The sequence below is a fragment of the Heliangelus exortis genome, chromosome 7, assembly GCF_036169615.1.
Source record: "Heliangelus exortis chromosome 7, bHelExo1.hap1, whole genome shotgun sequence".
NCBI classification, from domain to species: Eukaryota; Metazoa; Chordata; class Aves; order Apodiformes; family Trochilidae; genus Heliangelus; species Heliangelus exortis.
Genome location: NC_092428.1, coordinates 29,221,586 through 29,235,948, shown reverse-complemented (window position 1 = coordinate 29,235,948; position 14,363 = coordinate 29,221,586). Strand labels below are relative to the sequence as shown.

The following is a 14,363-nucleotide window of genomic DNA, read 5'->3' as shown; positions in this document are numbered from 1 at the left end:
TCTTGTAAATTAAGTTGTTTTACAATGGCTGTACTGAACTGAATCAAAAATCAGTGTAGCTGAGTGACCTGGTTGTGGCAAAAATACATAGAGCATCATTAGAGGTTTTGGCCACAACAACCCCATGCAGCGCTATAGGCTGGGGACAGAGTGGCTGAGAGCAGCCAGGCAGAAAGGGACCTGGGAGTCTGGATTGACAGGAAGCTGAACATGAGCCAGCAGTGTGCCCAGGTGGCCAAGAAGACCAATGGCATCCTGGCCTGTATCAGGAACAGCATCGCCAGCAGGTCCAGGGAAGGGATTCTGCCCCTGTACTCAGCCCTGGTGAGGCCACACCTGGAGTACTGTGTCCAGTTCTGGGCCCCTCAGTTTAGGAAGGAGATCGAGGTCCTGGAGCAGGTCCAAAGGAGGGCATCCCGGCTGGTGAAGGGACTCGAGCACAGACCCTATGAAGAGAGGCTGAGGGAGCTGGGGCTGTTCAGCCTGGAGAAGAGGAGGCTCAGGGGAGACCTCATCACTCTCTACAACTCCCTGAAAGGAGGTTGTAGCGAGGTGGGAGTTGGTCTCTTTTCCCAGATGACTTTCAACAAGACAAGAGGACACAGTCTTAAGTTGTGCCAGGGGAGATTTAGGCTAGATATCAGAAAGAATTTCTTTACGGAGAGGGTGATCAGGCAATGGAATGGACTGCCCGGTGAGGTGGTGGATTCTCCATCCCTAGAGACATTTAAAAAGAGGCTGGATGTGGCACTCAGTGCCATGGTCTAGCAACCGCACTGGTGGGTCAAGGGTTGGACTTGATGATCTCTGAGGTCCCTCCCAACCCGGCTAATTCTATGATTCTGTGATTCTATGGTGCATCAGAATTTTGATGGTCATGGGTTTCTATTTTGAAATGTTAGTGCCTTGTAGGAAAAGCTGAAGGTTTCTTTGCACAGTTTAGGCTTTGAGTATGTTAAGAGGTGTGGTGTGAAGCAAACAGGTCTATAGTGTGAAGCACCCACATCTTAGTCTTGAGGACCCAGTGTCTACCTTAACATGGGTTTTGAAGAGTTTTATTTCACCCTTGCTAATTTCTGGTCCTGTGGACAGAATGCCAGTCAGTAGGTGGAGCACATCTGGTTTAATTTTGCCCCAAAGGAACAGAGTTAATATGCTCCAAGGCAGCTCTGTGGTATGTCCCAAGGAATGCTAAGTAGGGCTGATCAGTCAATTTGCCTCAAAAGCACATTTCCAATCTCAGCTAAAGCATTAATACTGAACCTGCCCTTGAGCATTTGAAATCACCATTCTTTTGAGACACATGTTGTGTAGTGTGATGGCAAAAGCAATATGTTAAAAAAAGCCCCAGTTTGATTGCTGAGGCTCTTCTGGAATACCCTGGATGTAGCTGAGCCTTCAGACACACCTTTGCTTCCTTTTTTCCTCAATTTATATCAAATCAGTACGAGAAGAAAATCTGCACAGCCTTGCTCCATCACCTTCATAAAGCTGTTGTGTTTCTTGCTTTCTCTTATGAAACTGTTGAAATACCAGCTTTGGACATGAGATGTTTTGGGGACCAGGAGAATTCTGTAGCTTAAAGGGTCCTTTTTGAGTTGTGGTGAAGAGAGGCATTGGTTATCAACTTCTTAGTTAAAAAGTAATTTTTTTAAAAAGATTTTTTCCATCTGCAAGATTGTGAATCTGTTCAGTGTTTAATTTCTGCTTTATTGTACATAGGCAAATAGTTTAATCCCATTACCTCCCCTTCAAATTCCCATTCTAACCTTAAATCAACATTTTCCTTCCTTTCCTTCCTTCCTGTCCTCATTCCAAACATTGGTAGACACAGGTAATTGGTAGAGCAAGTTAACTACTGTATTTTTTTCCAGCATGGGGGGGCTTGTGCTGGGGCTCTGCTGGTGCAGAATTGCCCATTCCTTCTTCAGAGCACTGACCTGACACTTTAATTAATGCCAGTCTGTTCTTAGCCCTCAGCAGGTACCTCTTAGGGGCTGTATAAGACAGCTTTTGTAGCTATTAATCTTTCTTACGCCCTTTATGTTCTGTAGATCTGATGAGCTGGTGTGTTATCCTTGATTATTCCAAGTTTGGTATCATAAATATTGAAGTGGTGGCTGTAATTTGGTAGAGAAGAGCTGAGGAATTGTACTGTAACAATACTGGAAACAGCACTGTTACAAGGTCTTACAGAATACACTCATATTCTTTAATAACACTTAAATCTACACATGAGTTTGGTCACTGAATTGAAATTTTCATTTAAGAACTACGTGATTTGAAAAAGTTACAGCAGCAGTTTTTTATTTGTTTTGGTTCGTGTTGATTGAATTAGAGCATCTCAAAGTAAAGAAATTTTTTAATTGGAAAATATAGTCTTAATGACACTTGTGTTTAATCTGGCTCTTTGGTAAAGAAGTGGGAATTATGTTCCCATTTCAATAAGCCTTCATAAAATTGTAAGCATGAAAATATCACCTGATTTACCAATTAAAGATGTCCCAAAGTCTATGGTTCTGCTGTGTTTTCCATATTTATTCTTGATACAACACTGAATATTTTCCAACTGATTAAGCCTTGGAATTTTTATTTTGTAGCATTTTTATTAGATACTTAATACAGCTTTTGGGCTGTGTAATGAATATTTTAAATGTAATCTGTGGCTTTATTAAATGCCTAGTGGCAAATGCTTAGTAAAAAAACAACTTTTAATGTGTTTTTCTAATCTACATTATAATTCATTACAAACTCCTGAAGAATTTAAGTTGCTAAAAATGTCTTTTTAGTTCTGTTTGAAGGAAGATTAAAAAGCAGAAACAGAAGGAGTTTGAAAGCTGGTTTTCATGAAAAAGGTTTCAAACCAATAGTTAACATGTAGAAATGGTACCTGGGTTAAAGTCATGAGAAGGTAATACAGGCTCAAGCTTCATCAGTCTGCTAAATAACAGAATAGGCAGCAGGTAAAAACTCCAACAAACAAAGAACAAACAAACAAAACCCAGCCAGATTCCCAAAGAACCTCAAAATAACATCAAAAAGCTCCAGCCCCATCCTCTTCCCCAGGCCTGGTGGTTCCTTTCCCACTGAACTGCAGGTGGGGATGAGGTGAGTGCATTGCATGGATGGGATCTGGGAGTAGAGGTTGGGATACAGGGAGCACATTCAGGACGCATCTGATGATAGCAGAGTGAAGCAGAAGGATGTGTGTGATAGAATTTAGCTGAGAGGGAGGTATTTTATTATATAATAGATCAGAGTACCTGGGCTTTGCTGATGTTCCCCAAGGGCAGAGCTGCTGCCGTTCTGGTGCTGGCCAAAGCTCTGCTGTGCATCCCTGGATTCCTCACCTGCATGGAAGGGCACAAGTTCTATGGAGATACCCAAGTTGTTATTCTGCAAAATAGTATAAAAATTCCTTATATATTGGAATTCAGCACTAAAGAGTTTGTACAATGAGGTGAAGAGTTCTGCTTCTGTGAAGACTGGAGATCAACAGCTGACTAATGCCTTTATTGGCATTCTTGGGGAATCCACTTGATAATTTTTTTCAGTGCATGACTGAATAATTATTACTTTGGAAACATCTTCCTAAGCCATACGTATGTGTGATTTGTTAGGATAACTGAACTTTTTAGTACATTATTTCAAAAGAAGGGAAAAAAATGTGCTGTGCTAACATGCAAAACTGTCACTGTTCTGCCATAATAATTACATCTTTGCCAAGAAAAGGAAATATTTTGAAAGGAATGTTGAAGGATAGAAACAGATTTTTAGAATAGCTACCTCTTTTAGTTTTTGCTAGTGACTCTTGAGTTATAAACAAGTGAGCTTGAAATTCTAAGATATCATCTGCTACTCCTGGCCTTACAGGGATTCTGGGTCTTGCCCCAGGTACCCCGCTGTAATTAGGAAGCAGCTTAAACCTTCAAGCTCTATCAGGGTTACTCTGCATTAATGGAGTAACTCAACTACTGCAGACAATCTGAAGTGCTGTGTGAATACCTCACTTACTCCAGTACAGATTATCCACCACATCTCAACAAACTCCAACAAATCACGAGGCCATTCTGGGTTTTCTGTCAGTTCAACAAAATATTTCAAAGCCTCTTCTATCTTTCTGCAATTGAAGCATTTCATCGTGGGAACCCATACTTCTCTTCCTTGATTCTGCCATGAGCTATTTTCAAGACTTATTTGCAGGTTAATTAACTTCTTGGCATCTTGGTTACTTAGTCTGTAAAATGCAATATTAAGTCCTAAACACTGTGGAGGTGGTCAGATAGTATCAAGAGTGTCATTACCACTGCCATTCATCTGAGGTTTAGTTCTATTCTGCCTCACTCTACTCTGTCTTTGGAAATGCCACAGGGTGAGTAGGTGGAAGGAGTCTGTGCAACTTCTGTGCTGTAGAGTCTCATTAATTATTTTAATAAGGCAAGAGCCAAAGCCTTGGCATTGGAGGTCAGTAACAACAGCAGGAACTTGAATGTGTCTGACTCAGCTTTTTCTGTGCCTTGAGTTTAAGTGTTCCCTCTCTGAAAAAGGGGCTCAGGATTGAAAGTTTGGGTAGGTTTCATTGCAAAACTGAAGATGAGTTTGTGTGCAAAGGAATATTTTTGGCTTTAGCCAGAGAGGGGAAGTCTTGTTCATTCAGTCTGAAAATACAAATACTACAGCAGTGCTTCCTTCAGGTGTTGTTATCTAGCTTTTGGGAAAGGTCTAGTCTGGATTAGGTTATAATGCATGGTTTAATTAATAGTATGTTCTTTTCATTTTCTTCCCTGAGAAACAGGGAATATATGGCATTATGTTGTTATATTGTTGAATACAGTACCAACATACTCATGTTTATTCACTGCAATTGGGGAGTGAATTATTTAAATTGCATTGTAGCATGCAGTGTAAGCAGTTGCAGGAACAAAGATAAAATGTTATTTTTTGAAGCTGCAATAAAATGATGAAGCTGGTTCTGTAGGATTCATCTCGAGGTGATTTCTTCCACTGCTTCATCCATGAAATCCCTTTCTAATGCCAGGTGATGTGGTCCAAAATCTAGAACAGGAGCAAGTGCCTGCTGATTTTACTTGCTTTATATTGTTTATATTATTTACTTGCTTTATATAGATGGCACAAGTGTAACCTGCAGTTTTCCATTTACTCAGAGGTATCCAAGCAGTCAGATGTTACTTTTGTGATAGTGAGAAACTTCTGTTAATTCCTGAGTTTGTCCCAAAAGCAACCCTTTCTCTCCCACAAAATGTCCTGTGCACATACAGTTATATAAAAATTGCTCTTGCTAGTTATAACTTGGTCACTACTGAGACCACAATTACCAGTTTATCAGAAATTAACTCAAAAGCTATGTTTATTTAATTTTCTTAACATCTTTCAAAATGTTCAAATGACTTAACTCTGGACCCTTTGGTCTTTGTGCCAGTATTAATTCCTAGGTTTGTTTTGTTTCAAATCGTGAGTTATACATATTTTAGCTACATATATTTGCAGCTCTTTGGACACTTCATAAATCTATTGGTGAAGCTTAGGCTGAAGTAGCTACAGTCTAGTTAAAAAATATATGTATTTATACATACACAGAGACATTGTTTGAACTATGCATTACTGCTGCATATTTTCCTTATAGAGCATTATTCCCTTTTTAATGTTAGGATTTTCAACTTTCCTGGATGCTGAGGCTGTTTGAAAAATCTTCAGGCAAGAAGCTGTAAATATGTCATTACAAAACAGATCATAGGCTCCCATCCCCTTAAGGCTTCAGCTGAAAGGAACAAGCACCTTATGGTGGTTCTTTGTAAAATAAATTCATCCATAACAGTTAAATATAACCACTTTGATTACTTGGAGATTAGAAAAAATACTTTCCTTTTAATCTTCCTGTTATATGAGCCACCTAAAGAGAAGACCATGCTACCAAAATTTTTTCTTTTTCTGGTCAGTTCTGTAGTGCTGATGCTGAAGACAGAGCTGGAAAATCTTTGAAGTTTAAAAACCAGAGTCTGCAGTGTAATCACAAGAGAGATGCCCTGCAGGTAGAATTGTAAGGGTAATTTCTCCTCTACATGGTGGCTACAGGAAGGTGTCTACACTGCTCAGCTCCTTTGTAGAGGCATAAAAACTGGAGGGCAGCAGGTGGTTTAAGACTTATTGATTTATTTTTTTGGTTTGTTTCTGTAATTCAGATCAATGCGCAAACCTCAGGTCAATACAAGGCAGGCTAAAGGCCTGGCTATTTTCATCTAAGCAGTAAAGCTGCTATTGCCAAGTTTTTCCACTAGAGAAAGATGCAATTGTTGCAGTTTTCAGTGTTTCCTACAAAAGATAGCAAAAGAGAAGTAGAAAAGTTCCCTTGCGTTCAAAAGAATGAACAACTTTTCTTTTTTTCTTACTTGATTTTTAGTTTGGCCTTTTTTTTTTTTTTTTTTTTTAATGCTACTTGTACTACTTGTCCTTCATTCATAGGCTTTTGATCCAGCCTTAGTTTTATGGACAAAGCGCTGAATGCTATAAAGTGAGGATTTGTGGGTTTCTGGGTGTTCAGAACACTCAGGATGAGAGTTCTAAAAATGTTTACTTCAGTTCTACATTTGAATACTTAGAGGTATCACCTGCTTGGTTTTTCCTCACAGCTCCAGTTGTCTTCTGAAAATGGATAGAAAATAAATTACTGCACATATTCCTCATATATAATTTGAGCAGAATGTTTCTATTTAATGGTGATGTTTTACTTCTCTGGGGATTTAAGTTGTCAGATACCTGGCTGTTTCCTTTGAGGACATCAGATAACAAAAAACCCAACAACTACTGTATCTTTTTTAATACAGTATTTAATACAAAAAATGGATGTGTAAGAGCTATGTTTCTTGATTAGAATACTTTCTAATTGTTTTTAATTTTATTTCAGCTTTACTGTTGGAAGCTCAGTCAACGCCGTTTCAAATAACTCCTTCAACCATGGCAAATATTGTGAAAGGCCTGTATACACTACGACCAGGTAAAAAAGAAAAATGTCTCTAGGGCTCCTATATTGTGGTTATGATGCTTTCCTAAACATGTATCCAGTCACAGTCTACCTAATGTACATTTAAACAAGTGTGCATGGTGTTCTGCCCGTCAGGATGCTTAGTTCAGTTATGCAAAAGCCCTGGTTCTTCTTGTTGTCCTCCTCTGTGACCTGCTCAAGATACTATGTGAATACCAAAAAAATTAAAAAAAATAATAATCCAACCTTCTACTCTGGATTCAAAGACCTGTTTCTTCTGCTGTGTAGAAATAAAGAAGGAAGAGTGTTTAATGAGCCAGTCATGGTAGAAGTTTAGAAGTATTGAAATGGTGAAAGTTATATTGTGAGTTGCTCTTCAAATGTCCATATCTTTGATGTGAGATGACTGACTGCTTCTTCTATGAAACCACTATATATATGTATGTGTGTGTGTATCGTTTAGTTTTGTAGTTTTTAAATTCAAGATCTTAAAATGTATTTAAAATAAAATTACATTTGTCAAAGAGGAAGATTTTCACATAAGATCTCTTCCATGTGTTGTTTTTTTTTTTTATATAGAATGGGTACAGATGGCACCAGCTTTATTTTCTAAATTCATCCCAAATATTCTACCCCCTGCTGTGGAATCTGAACTTCAGGAATATGCTGCTCAAGACCAGAAACTTCAAAGAGAGCTTATGCAGAATGGATTTACTAGGTAATAATTTCCAGCCTTCTGTAAGTGATGAAATGGTTAAAATGGATACACCTAAAATACTGAAGAAATAATTTGATAATTTTCACAACTCATTATCTGAAGTATGGCCTTATTTTCCACATGTTTTGAGCACTGCCAACCCTGCAGATGGTACTAAAATGTAGAGGAGCATAAGTCTTGAAATATTTTCCTGAAACAGATTGCTTACAGTTCATGGCTCCCTTTGTTTTGGCTGTGCTTCCAATGCATGATCATGCCTTTGTTCAGCCTTTGCTTTGGCTGTTTTATTTTCTACAAGCTGAGTTTTTTTCTCATAATGCTTCTGAAAATGTCAGGTGATTACTTCTTATTCCACTTTCAGAGCTATTTATACAGTCAAGATGATTGTTTCAAAAAGTCATTTCTCTTTTGAGTATTGAATTGGAATGGGGGGAAAAAAAGAATGGCAAAAGAGTGGAAAATTTTCGTTACCAATTTTTTTTTTCACTCTGGGCTGTGCCTGTTGCTCCTCTGTTAAACTGCCTGAACAGGAGCACTGTGCTGTCACCTCAGCACTGGACTGTTTTTGTAGGAGTGTGTCAAACCAAGATCAAGCTGGGGAAGCTATCTTTGTGTTCCCAAGAGAATCATTTCTGCATTCTTCCTGTTACCTGTGCAGTGCTGGGAATCGGTAAAGAGTCACTAGGGATGGTTGGTGTTAGATCTGTGCCTGCATTTCATATTCTCATGTAGTTTTCCTGAAAGGTAATATACCTCTCTTCATAGCTTGGTAAATTACTGAGCTTCAGAACTCTACTACTGACTCAAATGCAAAGGGTATTCTACACTCACCCCTTGAAAGGCTTTCTTTTGAGCAAAAGAATTTTTTTATAGATACTCATGAGTTAAGATGCAAAGCTGTAAGACCTTGGGCTGAGTAAAGCAGTGCATTTTGCTCAAGAAATACAAGTCTGAGACTTTGAAACTGAGTAGGCACATAATGCTGACAATGTAATGTACACCAAAAAAAAAAAAAAAAAAAAAAAAAGGAACATGCTTGTTTAGTCTAGCTTTCAATTTTACTAATTCTGTTGGTGGTTTATTACAACTGCATTTCTCCAGCTTCACACTTCATAGAGAATGAAAATGAAGTTTCAAGTAGTAGCAGTCCACGGCCACAAAAACAGTTGGTTTCAGAAACATTTTTCCCCAATGACCTGAATAAAAGACAGGCAGGTCAGCTGGGCTGTGGAGTTCTTGGGCTGGTAGTGTGAGCATGATACTATATGGGAAGATAAGAAGAGTAGTGGGAAGGACACAGCATTGCAAAAGCTGGATGCTTCTGTGGTGCTCTCTTATTAGAGATTTGGTGGGATCCTCTCCTGGTTTATGCAGAAAAGTAATTTTCTGGCACTACCCATAGGAAGTTGTTTCTGTCCTTTGTGATGGGAAGTGTCAAAGAAGAGATGAGGGCTTGAGGATAGTCATGGGAGGAAGAAAAAAGTCAAGGTTTCTGTGTCATAGTTTGCAGAGTCTTAGTTTCTAAGAGTTCTTCTTCCTTCTGGCTTTCTGCATTGTGGCATCTTTTGAGTATTTGATGTGTGAAGAGTTTTGTTATGCCATGTAGGGTTAGAAAATTGGCCAATTCTAGCCCCATGCTTTTGTGCAACTGTTCCTATGCATCTTGCTTTCAATTTATTTCAAAGAAAGTAAAATAAACCCTTGCAGTAGAGTAACTGATTGATGGTGTTCAGTGTCTGATGAATGCATTTTGCACAGCATATTTTGCCTGACAGTACTGTCAGGGAGACAGTGCAACCTGGTAAACATGAGGGTTATGTAAAGTGTTAGAGTCTGTCATCAGGAAAAGGGCACAGATGAAATAAAACTGAAATACAAGTAATTTGTTTTCTACATGGCATTTTGCAGTGGTATTTGAAATGCATTTTGCCTTAAAATGCATTTCAAGATGTAATAAGCTTCTTCCTGTGTTATGAACAGAGGGTATATTTATTTATTTATAACTTTTCAGAATTGTTCAGGGGTTATATTCCTTCTCATAGAGATCCATATGTATTTATATTTATATCTGTATTTATATTTATAGTTATATTTTTAAAAGGTTGTTTTTCTCTCTTACTAAGCAGTTGTCTTCTGAGTTAGTATGAAATGTCAATTATTTACCTCTAATTGTACACAAAACTGGTGATCTTTTTGCTGCTGCATTTCTTACAGCAATAACCCTGAGGAACACAGCACAGTGAGGGATCTTCAGCAGCATTAGTGGCATGTCAGGTTCTTTTTGAAATAGCTTATCAACATTGTTAAATATTAGAGTTGCTGCAGAAAGTGGGAGCAGAAGCCAGTTGCTTGGCAGTATTTCTCTTGTGAAGGACCTTAATCAAGGCATGCACAGCAGTTCCATCACCTTAAGTGTGGTTTCAGGGAAAAACACTTTGTGTTAGTAGAAAAAGCCCCAATTGCTAAAAAGTTTCAGCAGAAAAATGTGAAATTGTAGCCACTGTGATAGAAGCCTGATGGAGTCTCTCTTTTTTATATAACAGTGTCAGAAGCATAACCACCAGCACAGGAAAATTGAGAAGTGTTGGGTTTTCAGGAGAATCTTACCTTTTTAGACAGATAGGTGCAGAGCTTTTCACACAGGTCTGTAAAGTTTGGTTGAGGAGTTTGAATTAAGGAAAACAACTTTATGCGTGACTTCAGATGACAGCATGCCTGAGCAATATTCCTCATCTTACTTTTGTAAAAATGATCCTATAAATTCAAACCTACTATCTTTAACAAATGAGTGAGCTAATTAAATCTATGCAATACAGTTTATACATCTGTTTTAATAAATGGAGAATCCTGCAGCCATGTCGTGTTGCTACTGGGTTAGTCTGCTGTTTATAAAGTCTACATTTTGATCATGCCAAGGTACTGCACTATTGTTTTCCCTTTTTTAAAATCATAGAATGATTTGGGTTGGAAGGACCTTTAGAAGTCATCTAGTCCAGCCCTTCTGCAGTGAGCAGGGACATGTTCCATCAGCTCAGGTTGTCCTGACAATCCCTTTCTCCCTTCTTTCCCAGAGGTGATCAGTCCCGCAAGAGAGCTGGAGAAGAGTTAACTTACAGTAAGTATGGATCTAACCAGCATGCTGACAGGTTGGGCAGGCAGGTGGCGGTGGATTTCTGGCTTCTTGGGGGTGGCAAGGTGTCAGAGACGTCATCACCACACGTAGCAAGCTGTCTGCCAATGTAACCTTTGCCATTGTAAGGAATAAGAAACTTCTTAGATCTAGAGATCAGTAAAGGCAGTAACATAACATGGCTACCAAGGCCTCGATGCTTCCACTTCATTTAAGGGGAAGCTGAAGTCTTGAGGGAAAATAATACAGTTGTCCCAAGTCTCTGCCAGGTCAGGATACACAGAGCAGGCACTCACATGATGAGCCAGAAGACCTCTGATATTTATTACCCACTTGGTGTTTCTGTTTGGGGGGGTTTAAGCTTTTCAAGTTAGAACCCTTGATGACCTGCCTAGCCTGAGATCCACCTCCCCTGCCATACTAAAGGCCCTGTTTGGCTACAAATGTTCAAGTCATGCAGTGGAGTAGTTCTGTTCCATCTGTAGATAAAGTCTCCTGCTGAATATTGAACTGTGAGCGTCTTCACTTTGTTACTCCCTTAATTTCCCTCCCAGTGTGGGGAAGAGACATTTCCTATTTTCTGTACTTCAGACAACCCTAATTTGGGTACAGAACTGTTCTGCGCTGATTAAACACTCAACCAGGATTGAATCTAGCCTTGTACATTCTAGGTTATGATTGAATTTCACTTGTCATTGAATAACCTTGGGGGTTGGGGGATAATATCTGTCCTAGTGCTGTTGTTAAATTCATTTTTATTGCATTCTTTCCACCACATTTCCTCCTCTGCTTTCAGCTGGGTATGTTTGCTTTATTTTCTACCATATGATGTCAAGACACTTTTATGATGAGCTCTTCTTAAATCTGGAATGAATGAAGGGGTGTTCAGGTGGTGGATCAGCTTCTGTTTACACTGTTAATGTTTGCAGGCAATGCTGGTTTTGAGTTGTTGGGGAAAGGAGGTGCAGGGGACGTCAGGTAGAAATTTTATATGAGAGAATTTCTTGGACTTTTTATATCATTTCAGATGGCTCATCAGCTTGTGCAAGCTCCAGGGGGTACAGATAGTGAATATACTGGATCAGCTTCTCTTCCTAGCCAGAACAGACACTGGAGGAGCACGGGTGGTATCCGGAGCCTCCTTTGGCAACTGCTGATACTCAAGCTCTGACATGAACTTCTGCCTCAAAGAAGAATTTTGGACTTTCTTCTTTCTACAATAAAATGTCAGTTGCTGCTACAACTGGGATGACTTTGAAAGACTTGATTCCTTGGCCTGGCCTCTCAGCAAGTTCACGTTCAGCGATTCTTGTGAGGAATGCACCTTGAAAACCAATCCTTTCAAAGTGGAAATGGGCAGCCAAAATCAGCAGCTTCCAAAAATATTAGAATGGAAGAATCTTTTTTGCACTCTTTTTCTTAATATTAAGGACATTCTTAAAACTAGTTAACACGTCAGTGTATTAGTTTTTAAACTTCAAGGTATTTTCTGGAGCTTTTACTTAATAAGAATAAAGTTTCATTATTTTGCAGTATTTGTTCATTAGTTAAAAAATTGTCACCTTTTAAGAGTTGGTCCCCTATAAGTTTATCTTCTGTCAGGGAGTTTAAAATTCCAGATTTTTCTTTTCTCTCTTTATTTTGAAATCAGTTTTACTTTGTGTTTGTACCCTGTGCCTTCAGCTTGTGCACTTTGCAACTTTATAGACCATATTTTGTTACTGCAAAATGTGTTCTTGAGGACAAACTTGATGTGAACAAACATTCTGCAAAGTTGCACTTTTCTCATGCATTAATGGGAGGTGAATTTAAGGAGGAAGACAGAAAAGTTGAACCTATCACCATCACTAATAGTGACTTGGAGGTTTGTCCCCTTTTATTTTCCATATGTGTTAGTGTTTAACGCTGGGACCAACTCTTGTAGAAACCTCTTACTGACTTTCCATTGGCTTCCATAATTGCAATAGCTTGAGGTGTGAATTCCAGACTGAAGGAAACATGAAGATGTGTTTTATGCTGTGCTGTGGAGAAACATTGTGGGCAGATTTCTCCAGGCTGGTAGGTCTGCAGAGCACATCTCCATCAGCACAAACCAAATTCACACCTGATCAGCAATGGTACCTGTCCAAGATGACTTTGCAGCCTCTGTGCCCTCTCTCCTGTTCTGGGGCTGTGATGGGGGTGTGATAGTGGCTGAAGTAAGGATCAGGGAGCTGACTGAGGGGTGGTGCATTGGGTGCATGGGCACCCATCAGCCTCCCACTTCCAGTTAGTGCAGACTCAGCTGGAGATCTAGCCGAGCCCAGTTCCAGGAGCTCTGGACTGATGGTCTGAGTCTTAATGATTGTGACACGGGTTTTAATCAGTAGTATGGCTCATGCAGTTGTTTCCTGAGAGGAGATACATACTTGAAAAAGCAGTTTGACTACAGATTTGTTGGTATTTTTCCTTTGTTTTTTTTTTTAATTTTTTATTTTAATCGCCTTTAGTTACGAAGAGAAATAAGCTGGTAACATAAAATCTTTCTGAAGTGAAACAAAGGATTATTTAGTTTTGTTTTGCACAGCTTATGCCTGTTCAGAAAGAACAACACACACAAAAAACCCAGCACAACTCCCTTTATGTTTGCATGAAATCATTACAAAATGCAGGAAAAGGATAAAAAAATTGATGCGGCAGGGAGAAAGTTGCTTTTTCTTTTTGTTTTTTAGCCAGGCTTCACAGAAATGAATTTAATTCTGTTAAGTTTCACATCAGCCACTTGGGCAATGTTGTTAATTTAGAGGGTGAGGGGGAGGATGAATGAGAAAGAAACTGCTGGGGTTTACAAGTTCTGATCCAATTCACCTGTGTTATTTCTTTGCATATTTGCAAAACCTATTTAATGTCGAGGAAGTTTTTGTTTTAAAATTAAAAATTAACGCTTTAGTGTTTTGGTTTTTTTGTTTTGTTTTGTTTTCTGTGTAGCACAATGCCAGCAGTCAAATCTCATCCCCAGCAGTGGACAAACAAACCACTCTGAGTAGGGAATTTTCAAGTGTTGATAGTGTTTCCTTCATCTTTGCTATCAGCTACTTAAGTTGAAGCAGAATGAGACAAAAACAGAGGTTTTGAAAATTTTGCTGAAGTACACACATGGAGAAGGTAAAGAAGGGTCATAGGTAACAAAAATTACTTGCCAGCTTCCAGATTTTTATCAGTTTGGGCTTTAAACAAAAATAAAACCTCTGATAGTGTCCTTAGCTTTAAAAAATAAAATCACTGTTTGCTGAAATGACAATATTCTTAAGAATAGATGTATTAACCTAATTAGGTTAAAGTCTGTTTACAGCTTCATTGGCACTCAAGCTCATGTAATACAGTAAGCAAGTTCTGTCCTCTCTCTGTCAAGTGATCACAATTCTTCTGCTCTGTCGGTGGTTTTACTGGTTCAAGTTTGTAAATAACACGTAGTGGTTTGGCTTCATCTTTGAGGCCAGGGTTCAACATTCATGTTTCGATGCACTGTGTTTGGG

The 14,363-nt window shown here is 38.9% G+C and overlaps 1 protein-coding gene across 1 annotated transcript in view; it reads left to right on the top strand.

Moving 5' to 3' along the window:
- CACUL1 (CDK2 associated cullin domain 1) overlaps window positions 1-13,778 on the top strand; it is a 46,103-nt gene extending 32,325 nt beyond the window's left edge. Inside the window, exons 6-9 of the mRNA XM_071749526.1 lie at window positions 6,923-7,012; window positions 7,580-7,718; window positions 10,790-10,833; window positions 11,876-13,778. Of these exons, the coding sequence (XP_071605627.1) occupies window positions 6,923-7,012; window positions 7,580-7,718; window positions 10,790-10,833; window positions 11,876-11,916 (314 nt within the window). The 3' untranslated portion in view covers window positions 11,917-13,778. The remainder of the gene's footprint in view (window positions 1-6,922; window positions 7,013-7,579; window positions 7,719-10,789; window positions 10,834-11,875) is intronic.
- Window positions 13,779-14,363: the final 585 nt, after the last annotated feature.